The sequence below is a fragment of the Gordionus sp. m RMFG-2023 genome, chromosome 3 (genome assembly GCF_954871325.1).
Source record: "Gordionus sp. m RMFG-2023 chromosome 3, tfGorSpeb1-WG-v2, whole genome shotgun sequence".
Taxonomy (NCBI): Eukaryota; Metazoa; Nematomorpha; class Gordioida; order Chordodea; family Parachordodidae; genus Gordionus; species Gordionus sp. m RMFG-2023.
The window spans coordinates 8,144,577-8,172,051 of NC_088777.1; the positions used below are offsets into that span (position 1 = coordinate 8,144,577).

Below are 27,475 nucleotides of genomic sequence, written 5' to 3' on the forward strand. Positions count from 1 at the left end.
TTAAACTATTAACTTCATATAAATATTTATAATATTTATTAGGTTATAAATGTAAAGTAAAATTTATAGATTAATATTTTGTTTTCAAGAGAAAATATAATATAGAATTATATATATAATAATTAAAATTTGACTTTTTGAAAGTATGAAAAGAAAGACAAAATATCAAAAACTAAACTACACACTTAAAAATTTTTTAATACATAATATCATAAAAAGAGTTTAAAATAAATTATACAAGTAGAATAGACGAGTGTATAATTAGCTTAATTAGCATTTTTATTTATTTTTTATAATTTTTTAAAATTTAAATTTTTTTTTCGTGATGATTATCACTTAATGACGACAATTTTTTTTAATGATAATATTATTCATCTTCTATCTTTCCTTAAAATTTAAAATTTTATTATAATATTTTAATTTTATTTTTTACCTATTATATGAATGATATAAATTATATTATTTTTTTAAAAAAAATAAAATAGGGAAAAAGATGTTAGGAAAATAATTTTATGAATATTTTATATTTATGAATGAGATAGCTTATTGTATCAAACTTCTTTTTTTTTATAAAGGAGAAAAAAAGGTGTTTGGATAAATTCAATGTAATTTTTTTTTTAAAATATGAGGAAATATATTTGCACCGAAAAATTTAACGACAGTAAAAAAAAAATAATATCGGAAATTTCTGATATTTCTAATTTTATAAAAAATAATTTATCGGATATCAATAATTGATCCAATTTATCTTTTTGGCTAAAAAAAAATATTTTTTGAATCATATAAAAATGATTATAATTAAATTATATTAAATATAAAAAAAATACAAAAATTAATCCCGTTAATATATAACGTATTTGATCTTAAAATAAATTGTCCAAAAATTCTGTATTCCAAATTTGTTCGTTATTTACCTATTTATTCCTTTCAACAAAAAGAGATTATTTTTGTAAGTTATTTCCTTTATATCTATGAATGATTCTAAACTACTAAATGCCATTTTTTTTAAAAAAAATATACATTAATTAATTACATTTTTTTTGGAGAAAATAATTCGAATGTATAATATGGAGATTCATGTTATTACTATTAATATTAAAATACTTTTATACCGGATAGGAAATATAAATCTGATGATATGAGAATGCCATATCGGAATATTTTGTAAATAAGTCGCAGGTAGTGTTGTTAAACGGCTCCTTTTGATTTGAATTTTAAAAATGGCTAACTCAATATTTCATCTAAAATAATATTACGCAGGCCTGAAGATTTTGTTTGTAGGAATAAAGGTTTGGACATCTATTAGCGAGATCTCGAGGCTAAGGCAATATTTTTCTGACTAAAACATTGAGTTAGCCGTAATTCGGGCTCAAAACGAATCGTTTAACAACGCTACTCACAGGGGTTTAACAAATCTGAGGTTTCAAATGAAAATTTTAAAAATTAAATTAAAATTAATTTATTAGCGCGCTATTTTTTAATTTTTGAAAGATCGCATTTTACTGGAATCGTGTTTTAACATAAATGGATAAATTTCAAAAATATTTACCGTGAGTTTTTAAAAAAAAAAATTACACCCTTAATTTATATTGATTTTTTTTTATATACATTCTCTCTATAATTTATTATAATATACCTGAATTATACATGTTTAAAAAAAAATGACACTATAGGTAAACAATTTAAGTTTTAAAAAATTTGCTATAAAATCCGGATCAATAATGCATACACCTTAAACGACCCTTACCACCTCCTTCTTTTATGCTGAAGCAATATTATTGTAAAGCTATCGAATACTATTAAAATAACTCGATTCTTTGTTCAAGAAGACGATTCTAATTTTTATTTATTTTAAAAATTTTAATTTTGACTTCTTTAGATCATTGGTTTTTTTTTCCTCTAAATTTTTAAAGAATGAAATGATAGAATTATGCATTTTAATGCGAATTTTGTGATAATGAGAATAATTTTTTCCCAATAATTAATATAATGGCCCGGATTTTGTAAAATAAAATTTAGAGATTTTGGCTCTTTCGCGCTCCCTCTGGCTTTAGCCCGAGCTTACATATCTCTAATAGAGATTTAAAAAATAATAAGGATTTATCATTCATAATCTTCTGTATGCAGAAAATACTATATATAATATTCTATTTGAACTACAAATTGATATTCCTTGTGTTTCTTGAAACATATGTAAAAATTTTAAAAAAATACTCTAATATTTTATATAAACAAATCTTGGGATTTGAGTTAGGGTTCAAATCCTATCCGATTTAATTGCTCTATATTCTTTGAGCTCATAAAATCGAAACTTACAACTTGTCGAATTTTCCCTTTTTTACAGTTATTGATTGAATTTTTTTTTAAATATTTCAATTTTTTTTTAAAAAAAAGAAATAAATGAAATAAAAATTCACCGCAATTTTATTTGTTTAATCGTATGGAAAATAATTTTTTTAAAAAAATTTTTTCTTCTTTAGTTAAATGATAAAATGTTGAAAATGTAAATATTTGCTTTAGAAAGAAATAGTTATAAAGACAAAAAAAATTACATATATAATTACAATGAAATATTGTGAAAGTTTTCAAAAAAAAATATAATCTATTTTCATATTTTTCCATATTAATTAAATATAATTATTTTTGTATATTTTATGCTTTCAAGCTATTTCAAGAGTATTCTAGACAATTTTTCCCTATCAAGTTAAATGCACCAAGGTTTACCCTTACCTATATTGTACCAGCATGAAAATGGAGTTGTACTACCTAATCAAGATTTCTATGGTCAAAATCAACATTTATCGGAACAAATTCATAATTTGGATTTAAGCGATAGATTCTTGGATGATATAATCAATTACAATGCGAACGAACTATTATCAGACAGACACCTAAAAGTTAACGGGTAAACCTTTCATTAATTAATTGTTAAATATCTCGTTTTGATCATTTAAAACACACTTTCAATGAGTTTGTTATCAAATGTTATTTTTTATACCAAACCAAATTATATTACTTCATAACTTCCTTTTTTTTTACAAAAAGACAAAAAAATTATAGTTTATTTATACACCCCTATTAAATTATAATAAAATAAACTTTTAATTAAAAATTATTAATTCTATTAACCTGCAATTAAATTAAAATTTGATAGAATTGAAATTATTAACGAGATTATATTATTTTTTTAATGAATTTTGATATCACCTTTGCATTTAATTACAAATTTCAAATCAGAATTTTATTTCTTAAAATATTTGTAATGACATTATGGCTAGATTTTAAAAAAATGGCTAATCCAATATTTTAACAAAAAAAAGCGCAATCATAGTCTTAGGGAATGGTGATTCTAAGCATGTTTGGCGTACTAAATTATTTTTAAAAAAATATTTTCATGGTATACATAAGCTGCTAGCCAGTTATTTACGAAAAAAAATATACGCAATCTCATTGGTGATGTGGAAAATTTTATAATGATTTAATCAGTAATGATTTGATGACAAATTCCTATGCATTTATTTACATTTAAAAGAACTAACCCATTCATTCTAATTTCTGAGATAATATATTTCTCTAGATAAGTTTTTATTCTGGTTAGAAGAAAAAAAATTCTTTAATTTATATAACTGGTATAGAAAGAAAGAATACTGGTCAAAAATAATTTAATTACAACAGGAAAATACTATTTGATTAGTAAGGAATGATTACTTGTCATTTTACTGAATTTTAAAAAAAACTATCCAAAAGAGATTTATTTTATATAAGTCGAAACATTAGAATATCAAATTCATATTGTTCTGGTTTGAAACTGAAAGATAACCTAATTGATGAAATTTCTTATCAACATTCGCCCTAATTTCTATAAGCTCCTTGTATCATTTTTGCTATTTTTATGATAAATTTATATTTTTCTTTTTTTGACATAGCACTCACATTCTAATGCAAAAAAAATAAATATAATTTATCGAAGAGGAGGCCTTCTTATGAGGATTTTTTTTTCTCATTCTTTCTTTCTTTCTTTCTTTCTTTAGTGATGCTTAATAGCGAAATAAATGTAATCTCCTTTTTAGCTGTGTGGAGGATATATCCAAAATTAGTCTTATACATATAGTTTAGGATTCATTTGAGATATCAGGTGGGCATGGCACTAGAGTGACCGCTTTTTCCTAAAATTATATTTATATCCTCTTTTAGATTTAGACATATGATATTACATTAAAAAAATATATTCAATTTTATAGAAGTTGAATCGTTTATCATAATTTACCAAAATTTTCAAACAATTTATTTTATTAATATATAATATATAATATAATATACTTACTTAATATTATAAAATATTCAATTCCCAATCCCATGTATAAAATACTTAAATTTATAATAAAAAAGGAACATAAAACTTTTTTAAAAAAATCTTTTCAAAATGTATTTTTTTTAGAAGGGATTTCCTCCTGAAAATGTTTCAATCGCTTAAAATATATGAATAATTCATTAATCGCAGGGAAAAAAAAATATTCAAAATATTTGCAAAAAACTCATAAAAATAAAACTTAATGTTATTTCGATTATATTTGAAATGACATAAATTATATATGTATATTACAATAAAAAAAATTATAATAAAATAATTAGTGGTTATTATTATATATGCAATAATTATAGATTTTTTTGTTTTATTGTTGCAAAAAATGAGAATAGAAGATCTGATAAATTAAAGAAAACAGTGCAGCAGATAACACATTTACAGTAGTTTATTTTTCCTTCACACATTAGGTAAATGTACAAATAAATGGTTAATAATATCTGGCGTCTGTCATGGTATAGCAATTTACAAAAAAAACCATCAATTATTAAAATGCGATAATTATATCAAGTGAATCATGTGGCCGATTCCGACCTACCCCAGTGTACAAAATTACCAAGGTACTTATAAGACAAATAATTGATCCTTCCTGGATTCATTTAACCAGCCTATATATTGAAATCTCAATCAACATCTATAGCAACTGAGCCACATATGATACTCAATAGCAACAATTTTATATATATGTGTGTCGTATGAGGTTTCGGAATCCGTGGGAATTCGGAATCTCTCAATTTTAAATCAATTACTAAGGACGATTTTTGGATTTTAAAAGTATGATTTTACAGGAATTGTATTCCAGCATGTGTAGAGTATTTACCCTATAAATTTCAGCCATTTTCAGCGATAGACATTTTTTTTTTAATTTATATGAAAAATCCATACAAAAATTAATGTAAATTAGAAGTAGTTCTAAAGTTCATGGCAATATTGTTTGAAATTTACAGTTTGGGTGCTCTAGCCATACTAGAATACATTTCCGGTTAAATCGGACTTTAAAATTTTTTAAATCGCTCTCGGTAAAGGATTTTAAATCAAGAGATTCCGAGTCCCCACGGATTCCGAATCCCAATACGACATATAAATAATTTTATGACGTTATTTAATATTTTACCAAAAATATTTTAAAAAATCAATAACGTTCCAAACGCTATTCATCATAATCCCCCAAAGTGGGGGGAATTTTTTTTTAGAATAAATAGATAAATTTAAAAATAACAGAAAAATTATTATTTTTTCAAATTTATTTTTTAAAAAAAATCTCTTTTACTTAGATTTTATTTTAATGGAAATTAATATAAAATTTTCCGAAAGGTTTTAAGTGATTTAAAGGTTGGAAGAATATCTAACCCAAAACTGGAAGCATTTTAGTACCATTAGAAACCTATTTATTCAGGAACTTGATCCGAGTAAAAAAAAATTGTAAAAATTTTTCCCAACTTATCCGATACTTTTTTTCAGATAAACGAATCCCATCCATCCAAATTATTATTTTTTTAAAGAAAAAAAAGAAAATTGACCATAATCTCCTATCTAGAAAAAAACAAAATTTAAAAAAAAATATAAGACTAAGGATAAAACATAAAATAAGATTTTCAAGGAATGCAGAAAAATTGTAAGTGCTAAGTAGTATTGTTAAACGAAGCCTTGAGATTTCGCTAATTGATGATACAAACCTTCCTGCCACATATGAGTGAAAATCTTTAGGCTTGTGTTAGATTTTTCTGGATAAAATCGGCTCGAATCGAGTCATTTAACAACACTAATGCTAAGAGATATGAAAAGAAATTGGTATTGATAAGAATATCTATAAAAATATTTGAAAACTATATAAATATCGTTTATGAAAAAATAGATAAATAATTATACAAAATATAATGAGTTTATTAAAGTATATTTCAGATTAACTTGAAACAATCTTAACAAGTAGATTCCACCTTCGGCCTTTCCTATCATCTATATATTTTATTGAATATCTAAAGGTGACCCTTATATTATGAAAATTGTTTATATCTTAAGGATGAGTGATAACGTTAAGAATATTCCTCCAATGGCTTAATAAAAAAAAATGGCAGAAAAATTGAAATATCAAAAGACGAATGTTCCAGAAAAATATATCCGATTTTATTTCTATTCTAATAAAGAACACATTTCATTTTTGAATGCATCTTTCTTCTTTCTTTAAATTGATATTTGAGGGTGGAAGAAACTATTTAAACACACTCTGTATATGAAATGTTACAGAGGTAACCGGGGCATGTTGAGTACAGGGGAGCGTTAGCCCATTCCAATTATAATTTTCTATTACTTTATAAGTCCGAGGAAAATCAAACCCAATGTATAGATAATTAAGTGATACATGAAAGTTTTGAAAAATATTTAGTATTTTAATTTTTACAGAGAGAAATGTGTTTTAACATATTAAAAGTACGAAAAAATAATTTCAATCATATAAATAAAACTTTTAAAATCTTAAATGAATTTTAGGAAAGTTAAAACCATATTTCTTAATCTGACAACTTTTTTTAACACATAAATTAATATGATTCTGAATGATAAATATAAGTGGATTAGGTGGTTGGTCTTAGTATAGTTAGGTCTTATTAATTATTGCATATTTATATTTTTACTCTGATTAAAACAAGTGCAAATAATTTTCATTGAATATTTTTCAAGAAAATATTAATTTTTAATATAGCTAGATTCACTTTTTCTTCCTTATATTCTAATCATTTTACTATATTTCACCTTTATATTATTTAATTTGGATTTTTCGTACATCAATTTTTGTAAATAATTTATAATAGATATATACTTTAAATAATATTTTATTTTAATTTCTTATAAAAATTCCTATATTTCTATATTCTTAAATTCTCTAAATTATATATAATTTACTTAATCATTGCGTATTATATTACAATAAAATAACATGCTTTAAGTAGTGTTGTTAAAAAGCCCGATTAAAGTCGATTTTTATTAACGGCCGAATTACATCTTAGCAAAAATAATATTATATAAGCTTTGAGATTTCTCAAATAGATATCCAAACCTTTCTGTTATTTATGGGCAAAATCTCCAGGCTTACATATTTTGGTCATAATCTTAATCGGGCCATTTTAAAAAATTGACCTGAATCAGGTTTTTAACAACATTACTTTAAAGCCTTTAGTATTATAACGATATATAAAAAAAATTATATTTTATATTTTAACTTCTATTTCATGAGTGAACCAACTATCACATATAAGTGGCCCAACGTATCCAAAGTATAGCTGTCTTGGGCCAAAAAAAATTTACCCAGGTTCAATTTTCTAAAAATGTATTTAAACGGCCTCTACTCTTAGGAGTCAGAAGATGTTTTATTTATTCAGATTAGTCTAAATATTATTGAATTTATTCAGGTTTTAACGAAAATTGTCCCAACCATCCCCTAGTTTCTACGATACAAACATAAGTCAAATGGATCTTATTTTATATTCGATTAATTCTATCGATCTTGATAAAAAAAAATTATTGCAAAATTATTGTAATTCTTTCAACCCAACTGAAACGTAGAATGAAAGATGTTTATCTCGATAAGTTGTTATAATAATTTTAATAAAATATGGATCAAAAAATCGTAAAATATGCTCATAATTATAATTTGCTGTTTATAGATATTATTTGGAGATTTAATAGTTCGAAAAAAAAACAGTTTCGTTATCGTTCCATCAATACAAATAATCAGAGTTGTTAAAAGATACTTTTTAAATGGATCTAGATACAGATACAACGTCTAAATAATATCTAGATACAGATTATTTAATCAAAAATCTATCTAGATACAGATACCACATTTTTAAGTATCTAGATCCTTTAACAACTCTGCAAATTATACAATAAGATATTTTTTTAAAGTAAAATTTAATTTTTTTAAAAGTCCAAATCTTTAAAGGTTTCTTTTTGTTATCAATAATGGATTGTGATGCAACCAGCCTATATATAACTTAGGGGAAGTTATAATTACTTTATTGATTACCAAAGAATAAAGCTTAAGAAAGTAGCCTTGAGTTTAGCAGATTCAAGGTCGTAACTAAGGAGGTGACATTTGGTAGCTCTCCCTTTCATAATTTTTAGCCTCCCCCCCACCAGTAAAATATTTTTGATGTTGCATAGAAGTAAATCGTAATAAAATAAAATATTTATTGCTTAAATTAACTTTAAATATTACTTAAATTTAGAATTCCTAATTTATATTCTATTTTGCCTATTCGCCATAAAAATTACGAAAGATCGAAATACGCTATTTCCGGTCGACCGCTATCGTGCAGTTTCTGATAAAAATAGGCATAATTCTCTCTCCGATGATCCCCCCTCCTCTTCCCATAAGAAAATTTTCTAGTAACCGCCTGGACAATAAAATTTAACTTCTGTATAATATTGTGAAAAAAAAAGAAATTCTTTAAGATGTAAATGGACTGGAGACTGGACACACTCTGCCTGAAGCAAAAAATTATGTTTTATCCTCAACGACAAAAAAATAGAATTGCATAAACTAGTGCTGAAAATTTAAAAAAAAAATTGATTCTATTTTTTGTTATTGTTTTTTAGTTCAATTTTGGTTTTATTTAATGAAAAGCTTTTCCTTCACCAAGTTATAGGCTTAATTTGTGGTTGTTTTAGAACTGAAAATATAGAAATAATTTAGTAAATTAGCATTAAATTATTTGGAAAGACAAATATACACAATTTCGGATTGCCAAAAAAAAATGTAATGAAACTTTAAACTAAAGGGTTCTGCAAGTCCCTTCCAGAGACCGAAGGCGAACTAACCTCCTATATTATCAAAAATAAACCTTTCCTTATTTTATTCATAAAATAATGAAAGAATAATATAATTAGATAATTATCTATTCAAAATCAAATTACATATTATAAATAGTATATTTTTAAAAAAATAAAATTATTTCGCAATAAAACCTTGTTGAATTGATTATTTCACCTCTGCACTTAGCACCTATCTCAATAAAACAATAAAACTCCAAAAACCAATCTGATTTGTATTATACAAATAATTGGTCAACTTTATTGAGGTGTGTCTTTTTCTTTTATACCTTCTAAGAGGTATTTATTAATAATAATAAAGAAGGTTAAAAACAAAAAAAAGATAATTATCGTTGCCCCACCACACCTAATTTATGATGATGTATAATTATAATTAGAGATAAATATTTTTTTTTTCTCCTTAAGCAGCTGAAACAATATTTGAAATATATAATATTATAATTTATCTATTTAAACAGAAAAAACTTATATATTTTATATTAAACAATGACTTCTTCTTCTATCTATAAATATTATGTGTTTATTTTTTTAAATAAATTTTTTTTTGCACCTTTTTTTTGTATAAAATAAAAATGATAATTGATAATAATAAACGAAGGGAAAAATTATGTGTTTATCATTATTATATGAACTGTATTACCTAACTTTTGTTGATAAACTATACTTCAAATTCAATACAAGTTGCTAAAATTATTTAAAAAATTTTAAATTATAAACTTGACTTTTTTTTAATATAGAAAATATTTAATAATCTCATAATTGCTTTTTGTAAATTCATATGATTTTTTTTCTCTCTAAAATAAATGCTACTAAATCAGCTACTATTTGAGGTTTGGTTTTAAATAATTCCCATTTATTGCGACATGTAATCGTTTAAATTTATTTTTTTAAATCTTATATTAATTCAACGAAATTAAATAGATAAGTATTTAAAGTTAAAGGGGTATACAAATAATTGATAAAATATAAATACTAAGTATTTATTATATATCGAAAATATACACCAAAATCATAATCATTTCTCTTGTTAAAATGACGGTAAATCATATTTAAGGAACTAATTTAACGCCAGAAAATTATAAACAGGGGAGAACGTTATACTAAAATTTTAAATCGGGGTTCTAACGGTAAAATATATAACAATTAAAGATTCAATATTAAGAGAATGTTTACCTCTTCCATTAAAGAAAAAATTTCCAAAAAATTAAATGTTAAAAATATGCAATAAATAATAACTCGGCTAATTTTTGGGGATATAAAGACAAATATCCTTTAATTTGTTTAAATTGCCCAAACATGGCTTGTAACTTTGACTTTAAATAACCCTTAGCAATCAACGTAGTAAATTCTGAACCCGTTGTTAAAATACTACTTTTTTTCTTTCTAATTTACCCTATTATTTCATGAAAAGTTTTTAAACCTTTTAGGATCTCATCATACCCGGTCTAGTAATTTTTTTCTTCGTTTTTCATAAATTCCAAGAATATTCCAATTAGTGTTGTATTTTTAATAATAAGAGAAAACATAAAAATAAAAATTAATGAAAATTTTTTAAAAGGCATTCTTTAAACCCGGTCTGCTTTCATTATGTTTTTTTTTAAGGCTCGAGCCAAACTTGACCTATTCCTTATTGACGAAACCTGATCGGTTAGTTATTATTAAACTACCAGAAAAGTATCTTTTTTTGTAAGATCAAACAGTTAAAAAAATATGATACAACATTTTTGATAATTAAATCAATATTAGTTTGACTTCTATCTATAGATTTTTTTACAATTTTATCATTTTAAATCATATAAATGATATGTTTTTATTTAGAAAAATATTTATTTATTATTACCTAATGATGTTGTTTTATTTGATTACCTCTCCCCCACTCTTTTACCTTATTGATTTCAATGTTTTCCTAGCTCATAATTTAATGGGAATATGTAAAAGGAAACAAGACCTACAAATATAAAGAGGGAACTGTAATTGGTACCAGAATAAATTATTAAATTGTTTTTCTTCTTGTTTTTCATGTAAAAAAAAAAATCATTAATAAAAAAAATTTTTTACTAGCGTTCCTTTTCTTTTAAAAAATTTATTTTTTTTGTCATTCATCGGGAAAAATTTCTAAAAATAACCATTTATAATAATTTGATAATTAAATAATTGACTTCCTTCCTTCTCTAATAGAAGCTATAACAATTAAATAATGTGTATTTTTTAAAAAAATTAAAAACTAATTATAATGCATTATTATATATTTATATTTTTTATATTCTTCAGGTAAAAAAAAATGTAAGGTACATTTATAAAACTTGACGAGGTGTAAATAAAATGAAATGAATGGATAATGATATTATTACTATGATTCATATCATATGAAAGGTGTTTTATAATTCAAAAAAAATAAATTCAGCTTTTATGGCTATATTAAGCAACGAAATAATGAAAAAGAAATTACATAAAAATTATTACCTCTAATATTTATATTATATTTATATATAAGTGATGATTATAAATAAATAGAGATAATAATATAAAAATTATAATTTTATATTACATACATATACATATATAAGATTTTATAACAATTTTCATTGTCTTGTTATTGTTAAGTTAGTTAGTGAATACCGAGTAGCGACAACGAAAACATAATTATTCTTATGCCTTATTATTTTTATATTAATAAAATAAAACATCAATATTTTAAAAATATATTTATATTATAATCGCATTATATTTGTCTAGTTTATTAAAATATATATATTTTTATTATTATTATTTAAAATAAATAATTACTATTGTCTAAAATAAAGAGACGCACCCTCCCCCCCCCTTCTTTTCAACCCATCCCTTATCTAAGTTATAAAATTTACTGTCACTTTCATCTTTAATTTTCTTTTTGATTTTCAATGTTTGTTTGATTAAATTTTTTTTTATTATTTGTATTCAGAAAATTTATAATGCGTCTTAAAAAATATTTTTTAAAATAACTGAAATTATTATAACAGTATACATAGAATATTATTTTATCATAAACTAAAACATATTTTTTTTATACGTAATATTTATACACACTATTATTATAAAGAAAGTATTTAATGAATAAATTATTATTCCAAAAAAAAAATCACGAAATGGACATATTACAATTGAGATAAGTTTTATAAAATATATAAAAATCAATAAAAAATAAAATGATTTTTTTTCTTCTTAAACTTAAAAATATTATAAAAAATAATATAATTTTATTTCTCCCACCCATTAATACGAAAATTATATTTGGGGAATAAACAATGTCCGAACTAGAAGCTTTTCTAAAGGATAATTACTATTCTTCGATCCCAGAGTATTCTTATAGATATGATCCCAATATTCTATCAACGCGTTTAATAGCTACTGCCGATAAAAATTATAAGTATCACAAGTAAAATTAAACACATTTTATATTAAAACTATGTTTTATTTATATTATGATTGTGTTATCAAATGGGTTAAAGTTCTTACCATGGCCAGAAAGATATCTCACAGTCATTGTTGTTTAATAAGAGATTTGAGGGAATGTGTTTAGCGCTATATTATTATCAGAGCCATGTAGAGGTAAAGGCCCGGATTTTTTTCAAAAATATATATTTTCAAGCCCAGCCCGGATTTTTTTTAAAATATATTTTATTTATTTTAATTTTTATAGCTAAAGCTAATAATGACGATTTAAAATATATTGTTTTAAAATAGGCCCAGCCCGGGTATTAAATTTTTAGGCCTGGCCCGTGTAGATTAAAAAAATTAACATAAGGGCCAGCACATGTACTCGGACCGGGCTTAGAGTCGGGCATGGGTCTCTCATTATTAATATGATAAATGAACGTTTTTTAACTATATTGTTTGGAATTTGCTAATTGAATATGATATTAAGTGATTATTTTATAGACATTATATTTGACTTTAACAATTTTGGGATTATCAGAATATTTAATTAATGGTAGGTATCTTTACCAATAGATAACCTTTTTATTTTCTAAACCACTCTTGGTTGATCCCACATTATCATAGTTTATATAACATATAAAATAGATAACAATAAAATTTATTTAATAAATAGAATTATTCGTTATTTATTTGATTATATATTCCGAATATTAAATTATATTTCAGTAACATTTTCATATACTTGTAACAACTTTATTAAAAAATTTACACACATTGTATATAAAGATTTAATTATTAACATTTCCATATTTTTTTAATTCGTTTGTAAATAGAATTATTTGACTTTAAAAAATTTTTCAAATAAATTAAAAAGTATGGAAATGTTTTCCATCAATCAGGGTTTGAATTGAAAACTCCGGACTGAGGAGCCGCATGTGACCCGAAGGGTTTTTCTAACAAAACAAAGTTGTTTTTTATAAAAGTCATATCTTGAGAGAATGAAGCTATTAAGGATTTATATTATTTAAAATGATGATATGATAATTCTATATTTTGTGTGTAACCGATGCCATCTGAAATTTTGAATATATTATATTATTTTATAGTACATATATTATACACATTATATAATTGCGTTTTTCGGCGTTTTATTTATATAAATAATATGAAATAATTACGAAACCTATTTTGAATCAAAATCTGTGTTAATTTTAATGAATAAAATTAATTTTCATTTTCTTTAGAGGTTTCATTTTTATAATAAATAATATCTTTTTTTTCTGCATAAATTTGACCCTCAAGCAAGTTTTACATAAAAATATGTCTCGTGAGTATTTTACATACGATAATTCAAAATGATATATTTTGTTTCCACCTAATTAACAAGCATGCAGGTTGTCATTGCGCTTTATTAGTTACAAGATATTCTCAGTATGTGTCCAATACCTATTATCTAATATAAAATAACAGTTTTAAAAATTAACAATTTTCATGGATAATTTGTCTTGTTATACCTTAAACGAAGGCGCATTATGTCTGTAATATCAATTTATTTTTTAAACATTAACATCAATGTGACAATCGAAATTTTTTTCTTTTTTAACTTGTTCAATCTTTTTATTTCTGGCTTTCGATCTTATTATTAATTAAATTTTGATGATAATTAACAAAAGAATATATAAATTATTGAATCATCGATATTTTTTAACCACTCATCATCCGCTTTATCACCAATAAATCCTGATATATTTTCTATATAATAAAATAGATAAATTTTTTATATATATTCAAGTTAAGACTATAGTAGGGTAATTACTATATTTTTTACCGTTTAAGCCAATTTTTAGCCGGCTATAGCAGTTCAAATTTGGAACATTTATTAGAACCTTAGCCCAATTTTATTTTATCCAATGGGAATCTTTATAAATTGTTAACAAGAGCATTAAGTTCCTAATCTATCTTTAAAATTTTAATAAATTTTTTAGTCCTCATACTAAAAGCACGACAATAACAATACACATATATATATAAATATATACAGAATTACAACCCATACCTACGCCGATCCCATAGAATTGATGTTTCAAAATACCCAAAAACTTAGGCAATACGCCCAACAACAAAAAGAAAGAGAAGAGAAAAGTTCGATGATCAACCATCCTACTGGTCAGTATGCGGCAGCAGAAGAAAATGCCTATTACTTTTCGCCCCCGCTTAACAATGATAACACTTTGCCTATAGGAGTTAATCCATCCTACCAATATAAATCAACCAATCATCACATTCTGAACAACGCCAAAAATAAGTAATAATTTTTTTTAAATTTTGATATCAAAATTTAACTTAATAATTTTTTATTATAGTTTTAAAATAAAGATTTTAAAAAAACTTTATTTTAATTAATATAGTTTGGTAAAAGATATTTGTACAAACATTCACGAATTTTTAATAGATTAAAGAGAGGTATGTCGCTGGAGTGTGATTGGAAGAAATTATCAATTATGTTATTCGTCAGTTCGATCTTGTGTCTTATATTTATCTCATATCTATTGGGTAACCATATATATAAGTTAATTTTTATTCTTCAATCATAATAAGTATAATTTAATTTAACTTAGATGGAAAAAATTTAACTAGACAACCATTTATTTTATAACCCTATATGTTGCAAGTCTTAGAGGGGAGTTTAAATTACCATTTTACAATCATTATTTACTGAATATTTTTTTTCATAATTCTTATATATAGCTTTCTCTTTCAAAGTACAATAATTATTTTTGTAAACTTTAAGAAGTGAATGAAACATCTAATTTTATTGGCCCAATTAGCTTAATCAGAAAAATTTTTCTATTCTTTTTTTTAGCGATTAGCATCGGCAAATTAAATTGGAATCTCCAGAAAAATGCGCGAGGAATTTTCAACTATTCCCTTTATCGCGACTATTATTATTATAATTCCAGAGAGAATTCAGCCGATTTTAATCTTAGAGCTACGACTGTTAATGCCTCAGAGTTTATAGCTTATAATCGTCAAATTTTGTCAAACGGTTCCCAAAATGAACAATTGTTCTTCGAATATTACCTCAAAAGCGAGATTCCTACACTAAAGCTTGATTCTTACAATGAGATATTGCTCAGACCTCGTCGCTTACACAGCTTTAGGGTAAACATTCCGGATGAAATCTATGACATTAATAATGATCTCAAAAAACGTAGACATGTCAAGGGAATCCAAAATAAACTGCCGACCAACCGATTGCACATGAATATAACGTTGAAAGATCCCAATAGCATGATTGGTAATAAATAAAAGGAATTATTTTTATTAAATCTCAGAGCCTCGTAAAATGAAATAGTGAAAACTGATTTTAAATTTATTTTTGATAGGCAATAAGCTGTTTGTGATCCAGTTGCATTTTAGCTATGGTATTTTTTTTTTGACTTTTCCTAATTAAGGAAAAATCAAAAAATATTCGTATATTATAGAGTACCTACAGTTTACCCATCAATCGCAATTATTGCCAATTCCAGGCGAAGTACACAAAATTCGTGGCGAATACAGAAAATTTTGTTGTATACTTTCCCGCAAGTCGCGTTAAGTGTGAATGCAGGGTAAACTGTTTCCAATGTTTTTATAATGATTAAATGAAAATCAAAAAATCAATATAAAGTAGAGAGATTTTTTTTTTATTACTAGTAGCTTTTGCGAAAAAAAAAACATATTTTTTTTGTCATACAAAATTTTTGAATTTATTTTTATTTCTTAGTTTGTCATAATTATTGAAAATTTACATAATGTTATAAAAGTTTTTTATTTCTTTTTTTTTCTTCTTCATATTACACAATTTTATTTATATCTTTTTTTTAGTTCCAATGTTTTGTTATCATCAAATAATTTTATTTACTGTCACTTTTGGCAATTTTTGGTTAGAGTTTAATTTACAATTTTATAATGGGAGGATATATTTAGTTTAAAAGGAATATTGAGGAATTGAATTAACTATCTTTTTTTGTAATCATCTTTCAATGATAAATAAAATATTGAATAATTTAATTTAAAAATAAAGTTCATAAAATATTAATCTAGGTAGATTTATATGTGTGGTTCGATAAACTTATGTGATATTTCTTTTTTATTCTTTTAATAAGAATAAAAGCAACAAATTTTGGGGTTTTAGAATAAATTTTCCTGCTTAAAAAAATAATATATAATTTTTTTTTGAATTCTTATTTTTATAAATTATATATATTAGGTGTATATATAAGGAAAAATGGCATGCCTAGTTATATCAGGTACGATCGATTAGAAATTCTTCACAACTTGATAGACGATAAAGAAATGTTTACTAAAACTTTGAAGCAGAGGCCATTCATTAATGATAAAGTTTAAAAAAATTTATTTTTTAAAATAACATTTAATAACAAATAATATAATTTATCAAACTTATCATCGCTTGGGCTTGGGTGCCGTTAAAAGAATTTTAAATTTTCATTATGATAGGAAAAAATATATTTAAAATGTTTTTTTTTTCCCTAACCCATGTTCGAAGTGGGTTTTTATTTTTAAAAAAAATTTCCACTTGTAAAGCGATATAGTATCAAAATGCAACTAAAGTCATAAAGATATCGTTTTTAACCTTTTATGCTTTGAAATGGAATGCATTATCATTTTTTAATAAAATTAATATAAATATCACCTGCAGAGGTATACCATTTTTCCAGCCCTAGTTTTATATTTTCAAACCCCCCCCCCCCGGGTTTTTCTAAATTATATTATATTTATTTTTAATTTTTTATAACTAATAATGACGATTTAAAATATTTGGTTTTAAAATATATGGCCCGGGCTGGGTAATTTAAAAGAAAAATTTTTATATCCGTCCCGGGTATGTTTAAATAAACAAATTTTAAGCCCGGCCCAGGTATATTTAAAAAAATTAAAATACGACCTGGTTTGGGTTTAGGGCCGGTCTGCGGTATCCGATAAGTATACTAGGTTTTAATAAGTATAAACAGGAAGATTTAAAATTTAAATATATAAAAACTCATTTATTATTTTAATCAAGGGGGAAACAACTCTCACAATTTTTCTAGACGACATGTACAACTCTAACCTCACTCAATTATATGTGGCCATTTATAACGATGATCCCAATTTTGACAAGAATGTCGGATTTATAATTTCAAATATTATAAATTTAAAGGATCAAAATATGATAAAGAAGTGTCCACTGGATTGTCACGATAAAGGACTTTGCCAAGATGGCCTGTGCCATTGCAACCAAGGATACTTTGGATGGGATTGCGGAAATGGTTAGAGAATTTCTTTATCAAAATTTATTAAAAAATGCACATTTTCGATAAATATAAAATAACTTGTTATAACTAATATATAAATAAATAGTTGTCATTTAACTTATTTTCTTAACTTAAACAGTAAATGTAATTACTAAATTATTAATTTAATATTATACAAGTGGATTACTGCAATCCCACAAATTGTTCTGGTAATGGTGCTTGCGCTTTAGTCTTGCCGGATAACGATTTGAAAGTTAGGAAATGTTTCTGCCTTCCAGGATTCACTGGACCAGGGTGCGAAATTAAGATTAGAAACATAGAACGGTCTAGCGAGATCAACTCCACAAGTCAGTCTACCTTTTATAAAAATAAAATTTTTCAATGTCTTAATTATTCAAAATCAAATTTAAAATATTTTACAACCATTTAAGATTTTATTAAATAAATGGTTATTAGCTAATATTTTCGTTGATCAAAATCACGTTCTCAAATAAAGCGTATCAACTGCATACGATATCCAATTTTTATTGGTCCGTTTGATAAAATGTGTTGATTTTACGCTCTCAGCTAAATTAAATGAATATATCAATTTAACTCTTTGAAGTCAAAAATCATATTTTTACCAGAGTTGTTAAACGCTATTTTTAAAAGTAGCGCGCTACCGCTATAGCTATTTGTCAAAAAAAGTAGCGCGCTACGACTTTCGCTATTTGTCAAAAAAAATAGCGCGCTATTAGCTACTTCTTTTTCTAAAAGTAGCTTTAGCTACTTTTTATAAAAAAAAATTTAGAAAAAAATGAAACAAATTTTTTTTTATTTTTTTTTTGCTTATAATGTAAATGTATAATAAATAATATATAAAAATCAACATTTATAAATATAAAAATATAGTTAGTTTAGTAGATTATAAAAAAATAAGCAATATAAATAAATATTTATTTTAATTTGTTGCATTTTAATAATATCCTTTCAATATTATCATCCCCAAGTCTAGAGCGACGATCAGAAAGTATAAGCTTTGCTTTACTAAATAATCTCTCGACACTAGCACTTGAGGGCAAGGGGGTATTTAATTTTATATATAAATTTTTAATATATGAAAAATTATCAAAAATATTCATTTCAATATTTTTTGATTGAAAAAAAAGATCAATTGGATTTTCTATTAAATCATCTTTAATTTCAAAAAAATTATTTGAGGATGTCTTCGTGGTAGATACTCGGCAATCTATGTTTGTTGGAGTAAGATTATTCAGCTTCGCCATTAGCCTATCGCAACCAAGGACAATGGCTGAACTGTGTCAATAATATAATCAACAATTACTTTATCAGCCAATTTTTGTGAAATATTGGCATGTTTATTATCAGTTAATTTGGTTTGGATAGTATTTGTCTTTTTGAATGAAGATTCTCCTATACCAAAATTTTTTATATGTTTCTCTATTTCCTTATAGCAAGTCTGATAAAATAAATAATATTATAATGTAAAAATAACAATTTGCCTTTAGGTGTTTCTTCAGGTTATCTTATAGCTACTCGATTGATTTGATGATATTTTTTTTTACATTTTAAGCACAGGAATTTGAATCCAGTTTTTGTTTTAATATTTATTTTAAAAAATTTTTCAAATCTAGGGAATGGGAAATCGTTATTAGAGCTATTAAGTACATTTTCTTCCATTGAATCTTCCATGTCTGAATCATTTTCAAGGATTTGGTTATCCATGGGCGATGCCATTTTAGATTATTAACACAGATTGAAAATATAAATTAAAAATTGAAAATGTATTTAAATTTCAAAATTAAATAATAAATTATAAAAATTATAATTAATTATGATATTATATTTAAATTTTCATGTTTATACTTACATTCATTATATTTTTTAAAAGTAGCGAAGTAGCGCGCTAAAAAATTAAATAATTTTAAAAAAAGTAGCGGCTATTAGCTATAGCTATCAAAAAAGATAGCGCGCTAGCGCGCTACTTTAACAACTCTGATTTTTACATGTATATATAATCCCCCCCCCTCTTATATAGGCAACAAAGAATGCATTAAAGAGTGCCGTGATGGAAAGTGCAAAAGTTGTGAAAAACTGAGTTGTCATTTGATGTGCGATAAGCATGGGATGTGTCACAATGGAGTGTGTCACTGCGATACTGGTTGGAACGGAAAACTTTGCTCTATTGGTGAGTTAAAATATTTTAACATTTATTATTGTTTTTTATTTGTTTATAATTTAAAGTAACGTTTTCTGATGTTAAAAATTTTTTAATTATAAATGGCCTCTCGATTGGAAAGATTTAAAATTAAAACATTCTCGGTTATCCTAGATGATGCAAAAAATTTAGTGCTGTAAATTAACATAAAAAAAGTAACGTTGTTAGCAGTGTTACCTTTTTCTAATAAAAGGAACTCCATTAGTTACCTTCTTCTAGGAGGAACGAGTAACGGTAACGCAAAACGTTACTAGTTATTATAGATTTTTTCATAAAAAATATGGGAAAACCATATTTTATTGTATTATAAAATTATTTCTTAAATTTTATAAATAATTTAAGCCATGTTTTTAAGTCAGCTCAACCACCAATAATATTTATTTGTATAATTTTATTTATATTATACTTAAGAAATTTATATACATAATTTGTAATTTTTCAAGTAACAAAACGCGTTCCTTTCTTCCTAAAGTAACTGTAACGCGTTCCTTTTTTTGATGTAACAAGTAATGCGATTCTTTTTTGAAGAGCTTACAGCACTAAAAAAATCTATTGTAAATTTAATCCTTATAATAACAAAAATGATTTTAGTATAAAAATAATTTTTTATTAAACTTAAATAACTATTTGATTTTCTTTTAGACGGGTGTCCAAATGAATGCAATAAAAATGGTATATGTTTATTCGATGCCCAAAATAACGAAATACCTAATAGTCAATCTTCTTTCTGGAAGTGCCATTGCAAATTTGGTTGGAGAGGTCGAGATTGTTTAGTTAAATATGAGACGATGTGCGATGATAATATAGATAATGATATGGGTAAAAATCAGAAAGATAAAAAATTTTATATTATATTTGAAAACTATAAATCATTGTAAAATAATACTTAATTTATGATCTATATATAACATATAGATAATCTTAAAGTTTTGGGTTTCTAATTTTTAATTAAAATGCGAATTCAAGAATATTAATATATTATTATGATAAATGTATTATTGCTCTATTTTTCGCAAGCCAAAAAACCTAGACTCTAGTTTTTGTCTGAGAACCGGCTGTTTAAATTTTTTAAAAAAAATATTGCTAAACTTTGAAGAAAGTTTAAATAAATTAACTCTCACCTTAATATTTAGCAGATTTTTGGAAAAATTCATAATATTTGAATTTTTTTTTAATTTTGATTCTTTAAGATGGCCTGGTGGATTGTCAAGATTCGGAATGTTGTAGAAGCAAGAACTGCAAGAACAGCATTTTATGTAAAACGGGACCCGATCCGATGGACGTTTTATTATCTAAGCAGACCTTGAAACCTGTCAATACATTTTATTCCCGAGTCAAGTTTTTGTTAGAAGAAAATAGTGTGCAAATACAAGCCTCAATACGAGCCTTTTCCGAAAAGTTTAGATAAATTTCATGCCATATATATATATATTTTTATATATAAATTTACCCGGTAAAGACTTATTTAAATTAAAATGTATCATTTTAAACTTATTTTAACATGTTCAAAATGAAAGAAAAATATTTGTAAAGTTTAAAATGATATTTTAAACGTTACCAGAAATGCTAGTTTACAAGTTTTTGAAATGATATACTTTGAGATAAAATACTATATTAGTATATTAGACCATTATTAAAAAAGTTTGATAAAAAATAATATTAAAAATATTACATCTGTATATACGAAATATATTTTTTAATAAATAATAATTTATAAATTTTTCCATATTTAGAAAAGTTAGCGTAGTGAAAGGTAGAATTGTGGATTCCTTTGATCAACCAGTCATAGGTGTTAGAATATCGATAGACTCAGAAATAAAATATGGTTACACCTTATCTCGAATGGATGGAGAGTAAAAAGAACTTCTTATTTTTTTAAAATTTTTGCTTTAGCTTATATATAACTTAGTTTATTTATTTAAATATATAATAAATTTTTGAAAAAAAGGTTCTTTGCCCTTTTTAAGCTTTAAATATAACAGTTTATTTATTTTTTTAAAATATATATCCATTATATCTATAATAAACAAACATTTACAAATAGGTTTGATTATTTAGTCAACGGGGCCGACGTTATAACACTTTCCTTTTACAAGGAACCATTCACTCGCAAAAAAATGACTCTTTACATTCCATACAACGAATTCTTCTTAATGAAGCATAATGTGGTACTGGAGATCAAAGATCTGCTTAATCTAAATAAAAAAATCGATGGAAAATGCTCACCCAGCTCTCATGTAAGTCCAGTTGCCTCTCCTTATATATATACGATCCCATCACCTTTAACTACTTCTATTAATACCGTGGACAATGACAAACCTACTTTAAATTTAAATATCGAACCCCTAACTGGCATAAACTTATTAGAACAGGTTAGAGAAAATAAATAATATTATAAAAATATTATATTTTATACATATAATAATACCATTATAATTACGAAAAATTAATTGAGATTTCTTTTTTTAAAAAAAATGGAAATGTTTAATCTTACAATAATATCATAAACAGAGTATGTGGCAAGCCTTTCCTTTACCGAAGACTCCAGTAAAATTAGTGTATTCCTCTAGAAAATCTCCCAATTATAAGAACGCTATTTATATACAAATTTTCGATGATCATCAATACATACCGGATAATCTAAAATTTGTACACATAAAGGTATGATATAAATTATTTTTTTTCTTAAAAAAAAACTTTATCCTAATTTAGTTTTATCTCTTCTCTAATAATTTTCTCTAAAATGTTTATACTATATATTTGTGCGGTGATGTTAATGTGAGTGTCGAAAAACTCCTTTCAACACTACATGGGAATCAAAATATATAATTATATTTAATAATAAGATATTAAATTTATTTTAAATAAAGAATGTATATAATGTATGCGCAGCCAGAATTTTCATAAGGTGGGAGAGGGGGGAATTTTGGGTAGCATTCCTTCCACATATTTTTTATTTGAGGGAAGATCTCTATATATTTACAGTAAAAAAAAATACAAATTCTAAAACTATATGAATAGCATTTAATTTTTTACCTTCCAACATTCTATAGAAATCCTAACAGTCTTTGTACGATCCTCTTCTTGGCGATTTGTAAAATAATGATTCAATAGTTTTTTTTTATAAAAATAAATATAATTAGATTGATATTCAAGGTTCTAGACACGAACATACGTTAGAACCTGAAGCCAACTTAAATTTCATTTACCTATGGGACAAAAAAAATATTTACAAGCAGACCGTGTATGGATTGGCTAAAGCTACAAGTAATGCATTTTTTAAAAACCTTTTAAACTTCGTGCTAGGGCCTAAAATTAAACAAAGCACAATTTATAATTATAAAATAATTAAAAGGATAACTATAGATATATATTCCTAATACAATTAATACATATTTTAAAAAAAAATTAATAGTTTACATAGGTTATGAATATGACTGCGATAGAATAATTTGGTCGTCATTTAAAAGGACTATTTTGGGACAGGATCTTCCTATATCGGAATTATTTGGAGAGGCTTGGAACTTAGATGTGCATCATAGATTTGATTATTATCAAAGTAAAAAAAAAATTGTCATTCTTTTATTTTAACATTTAAATCTTACAAAAAAAAATAGATATATTATACAAAGGAACCGGCCAAAACATATATCTTTTACGAGAATTTTCCGCCCCAAATGTTTATAAAAATTCTAAAAGACAAATTTACCACAATAATGAATACAAAATTTCGGATGCATTCCAAAAAAATTTTCTTCCTAAAAGTAAGAAATAATAAATAATTTGCATAAATCACATATTGATAACATAAAAATACATTTCCATAAACCCTTTTTATTTAAAGATCCGGGTTATTTATATCTATCATCACCTCTCGGCAATTCCAAAGATAATTTTGCAATCAATCCTACATATTACAATGCATTTTTAGCGGAAGGAAACGATATTTTCCGTTTAAAATTGTATATCCCATCCAATGAAGACCAAATTGACTTTCAAAACAGGCATCACCCTTTATATGAAGATAATATTAGCAAAACAGAATCCCAAATGCTTCCGAAAATTCTTGCCAAAATACCTATTTTGTCCTTAAATCTATCATCGTTCGATTCAAATATCATTAATACAAATAGTAATGTAAATTACAGAATGGTTATAAATCCTAAAAACGGGGATATTTATGTGTCATTAGCAGATGCATACAGAATTATTAAAATCAAAAACAGTTTCTTGCCTTCTCTGGATAGTTCTACTATCGGTAATAAATACATAGATAAAAATTGGGAAATAATCGCGGGAGATGGAACACCATGTTTAGATAGTATAATGAATTGTGGTGATAATATTGAAGCCAAGAACTCAAAGTTGCTTAAACCTTCAAGTAAATTATGAAAGAAATAGTATAAAATTCATATTGATTTAAGTAATAGGATAAACGGAATATTTATTAATAATTTTCCATTTTTTTTAAAATTCGAAATAGGTATGACATTGAATATAGCAGAAGGCATACTCTACTTTATGGACCGGAATAATCTGAGAGCATTGAAACTTAAGACAGGAATATTGTCAACTTTGATCAGTAATGATGCACAAAATTTTAAATGGAAAAACTACAATAATAGATTGCATTGCAATGAAAGCGCCTTATTTAAAGAGGTTCATAAATAAATCCTTATATAAACAACCTTTTATATTATTAAATAATATATATATAATATTAAATTTTAATTTATGCACATAGATATCATTCGATTCAATAATAGACATTATCTACAACATAGTGGAAGAAACTCTGTACGTCTTAAATAATTACGATTCCCTTTACAAATTAGACTTGATCAATAAAGTTGTTTTTCCAATTATAGTCCCCTCGGCAAACAATCGCGTAAATATAAAAGGAACTATAGGCGAAATTTGTTCGAATAAAATTGATAATTTATCCGAATCAAAATTGGAAGGAAGAATATGTGGAATTACTGTATCAAATAACGATGGAGATCTCCATTTTGCACTAACAAGCGAGTCACAAAATGATGATCGAGGAGGGGAATTAACAGTCTATAAAATGACACCTTCCTCATCCGAGGGCCCAGTAAAGATTGTATTTCGTAAAAAATATTCAAAAAATATTGACAATAGAATTCAAATGTCGTTCAATTCCGACAATTCCTACCTCTTTTTGACAGATGCGCAAAGTTCATCTTTACAAGCTATTCCTATTGGATTACTGTCCATCATTACCAGTTCTCCTGCCATAACATATTCCCAAACAAATACAAATAGAGATTTTTACTACTCTGATGAGTCAACACAAGAAATCATAACGGACAAAGTTGCCTATACTATTAACGATTATGATAAATATGAAACTTACAGTTTCGACCGGTTTGGAAATCATTTGGAGACTAAAGACTATACGAGCAAAGTGTTAAAGGTCAAATTTTCGTATGCTCCCAAAAATTCTATATTAGGCAAACTCGATGGTTTAGAATTGTATCAATCGACCAATTCCTATAAACATGAATATGTCAGTCTTAAATTCGTGCCAGCAGGGTCTAATGGGGCTCTTACAACGTATTACAACATTTACAATAACAATAAAATGATCAAATATATTGATATATACTTCTATTCTTCCGATCGTAACCCAATTAAGGCGTTAAATATGATAGAAGGTAATACTAGGCGAACCACGGTTCGATGCCAAATTGATAAAGAAGCTATTGATTCAAGCCTCATTTCGTCCCTTCATTGTAAAGAAGGGGTAGACAGTTTGGGAAAGGATATTATGAAAGCACAATTTAGTTATACTGAGCTAAATACAAAAGATGTAGGCAGAGCTAAATATCACAAAGTCAATTCGCTGAAGATGATAGAATCCGTGTCCATGAATGCGGGAGGTCACGGGTTTAGCAATAATCGAAAAACTGCGATCAAGGATTTGAATAGGTCTTATATGAAGCAAAGGATGAAATATAAAACATCAGATGATTATAAAATTAATCGTATCACGTACGATAAGTTTTCGGGCTATGTAACCTCAATTTCATTTTCCGCGACTAAAGGGAATATTACCAAATACCTTATCAATGCTGATAACTTACAAAAATTATCTCGAGTAACCGGATATCATATAAATATATACAAAGCTACGATACCGTTTGAAGATGATCTTAAAAAAGAAAACATGAAAAATGACGTTGAACAAACGGTTTTGCTAAATATATATCTTAGAGATCAATCAGCCACATTCGGTAATTCCTTTAAAATTATCATATATTATTTATAAAGGAGTTTATTTACAACCAAACAAAAATTTTAATTTATAGAAAGAAAAAAGTAAAATATAATAGGGAAACACTCGGTCGGTAAATAGGTATATACTTAAAAATTATTTGAATTTTTTTTAAATAAGAAGGATCTCTATAATGCATGGGACAAGATTCGATGTTGGCTAGGGTTTATCCTCCAAATTTTTAAAAATTAGTTTTTCAAATTTTGTTAGAAAAAATGATTATCTTATTTGTTTGATTTAACCCTAGAATAACTTAAAAAATGGGTCGCGCTTATATTTTTAAGTGGATTATTTACCGACCAAGTATACTGTAATAATACGTTTATTTTATATAACATTCGAGATTTAAAATATTTTAACTTATGAAATGTATTTATCTGATTTTTCAACTTGCATAAATTTATTAATAATTAAATTAATAAAAATTTTATCATTATCTTACATTTATAATATATTTATAATAAAAAATGTTTTTAGTCAACGTTCAGAACAAATCGCAAAAAACGTATGAAATAACGCATAATTATTCTTCCATATACAAAAGCTTGGATTTATGATAAGAAAATGTATTTTTTGTGGCATTTGCGTGTGACTATGAATGCACATTCGTGGCTAACCATTTAAGCATTCTTGATCCGAGATATATTTTTAGAAACAGCATTAAATAGGGCATTTAAATCCGTATAGCCTACTGATATGTGTTAAAAATTATATATAATAACTAGCTCAATCATGTATTTCTAAATAGTCAATTATACATTATTATTATCTGTAATATACTTAAAGTCTCTAAATAATTGGATGTAAATCTATTGAATTACGAATTAATTTATTATATAACTCTGTTTATAAATTTAAAATTTATATATAGATAATGCAATAATATATAAAATATTTTATGAATAAATAATTTTCAATCCTTAAAATTTAAAAATCTTAAGGGTTAGCAACAGGATGGTGATACTAAAAATAACATCTACTTATTCTTATTAAAAATGTCTTTTGTACCCCTTCACCTATAGATGCATAGGATGGGGAGGGACTAAGGAAAGGTT

At 25.1% G+C, this 27,475-nt stretch overlaps 1 protein-coding gene across 2 annotated transcripts; it reads left to right on the forward strand.

Annotated features, from left to right (window-relative positions):
* The first annotated feature begins 867 nt into the window (after positions 1-867).
* On the forward strand, positions 868-26,996 carry LOC135925876 (teneurin-2-like). 2 transcript variants are annotated; one of them, XM_065461431.1, is made up of 21 exons: positions 868-949; positions 2,666-2,905; positions 14,649-14,912; positions 15,060-15,160; positions 15,471-15,905; positions 16,860-16,990; positions 17,673-17,919; positions 18,084-18,251; positions 19,943-20,092; positions 20,765-20,941; positions 21,313-21,520; positions 21,856-21,975; positions 22,167-22,494; positions 22,634-22,783; positions 23,266-23,389; positions 23,538-23,681; positions 23,740-23,886; positions 23,967-24,503; positions 24,606-24,781; positions 24,867-26,379; positions 26,898-26,996. In XM_065461431.1, exons 2-21 carry the CDS (start codon positions 2,709-2,711, stop codon positions 26,975-26,977), a joined length of 5,397 nt encoding a protein of 1,798 aa, XP_065317503.1. In that variant the 5' UTR covers positions 868-949; positions 2,666-2,708; the 3' UTR covers positions 26,978-26,996. The 2 variants fall into 2 exon arrangements, with proteins under 2 accessions (XP_065317503.1, XP_065317504.1); XM_065461432.1 differs by lacking the exons at positions 868-949; positions 2,666-2,905; positions 14,649-14,912; positions 15,060-15,160 and adding an exon at positions 16,093-16,218 and having other exon boundaries at positions 15,894-15,905.
* Positions 26,997-27,475: the final 479 nt, after the last annotated feature.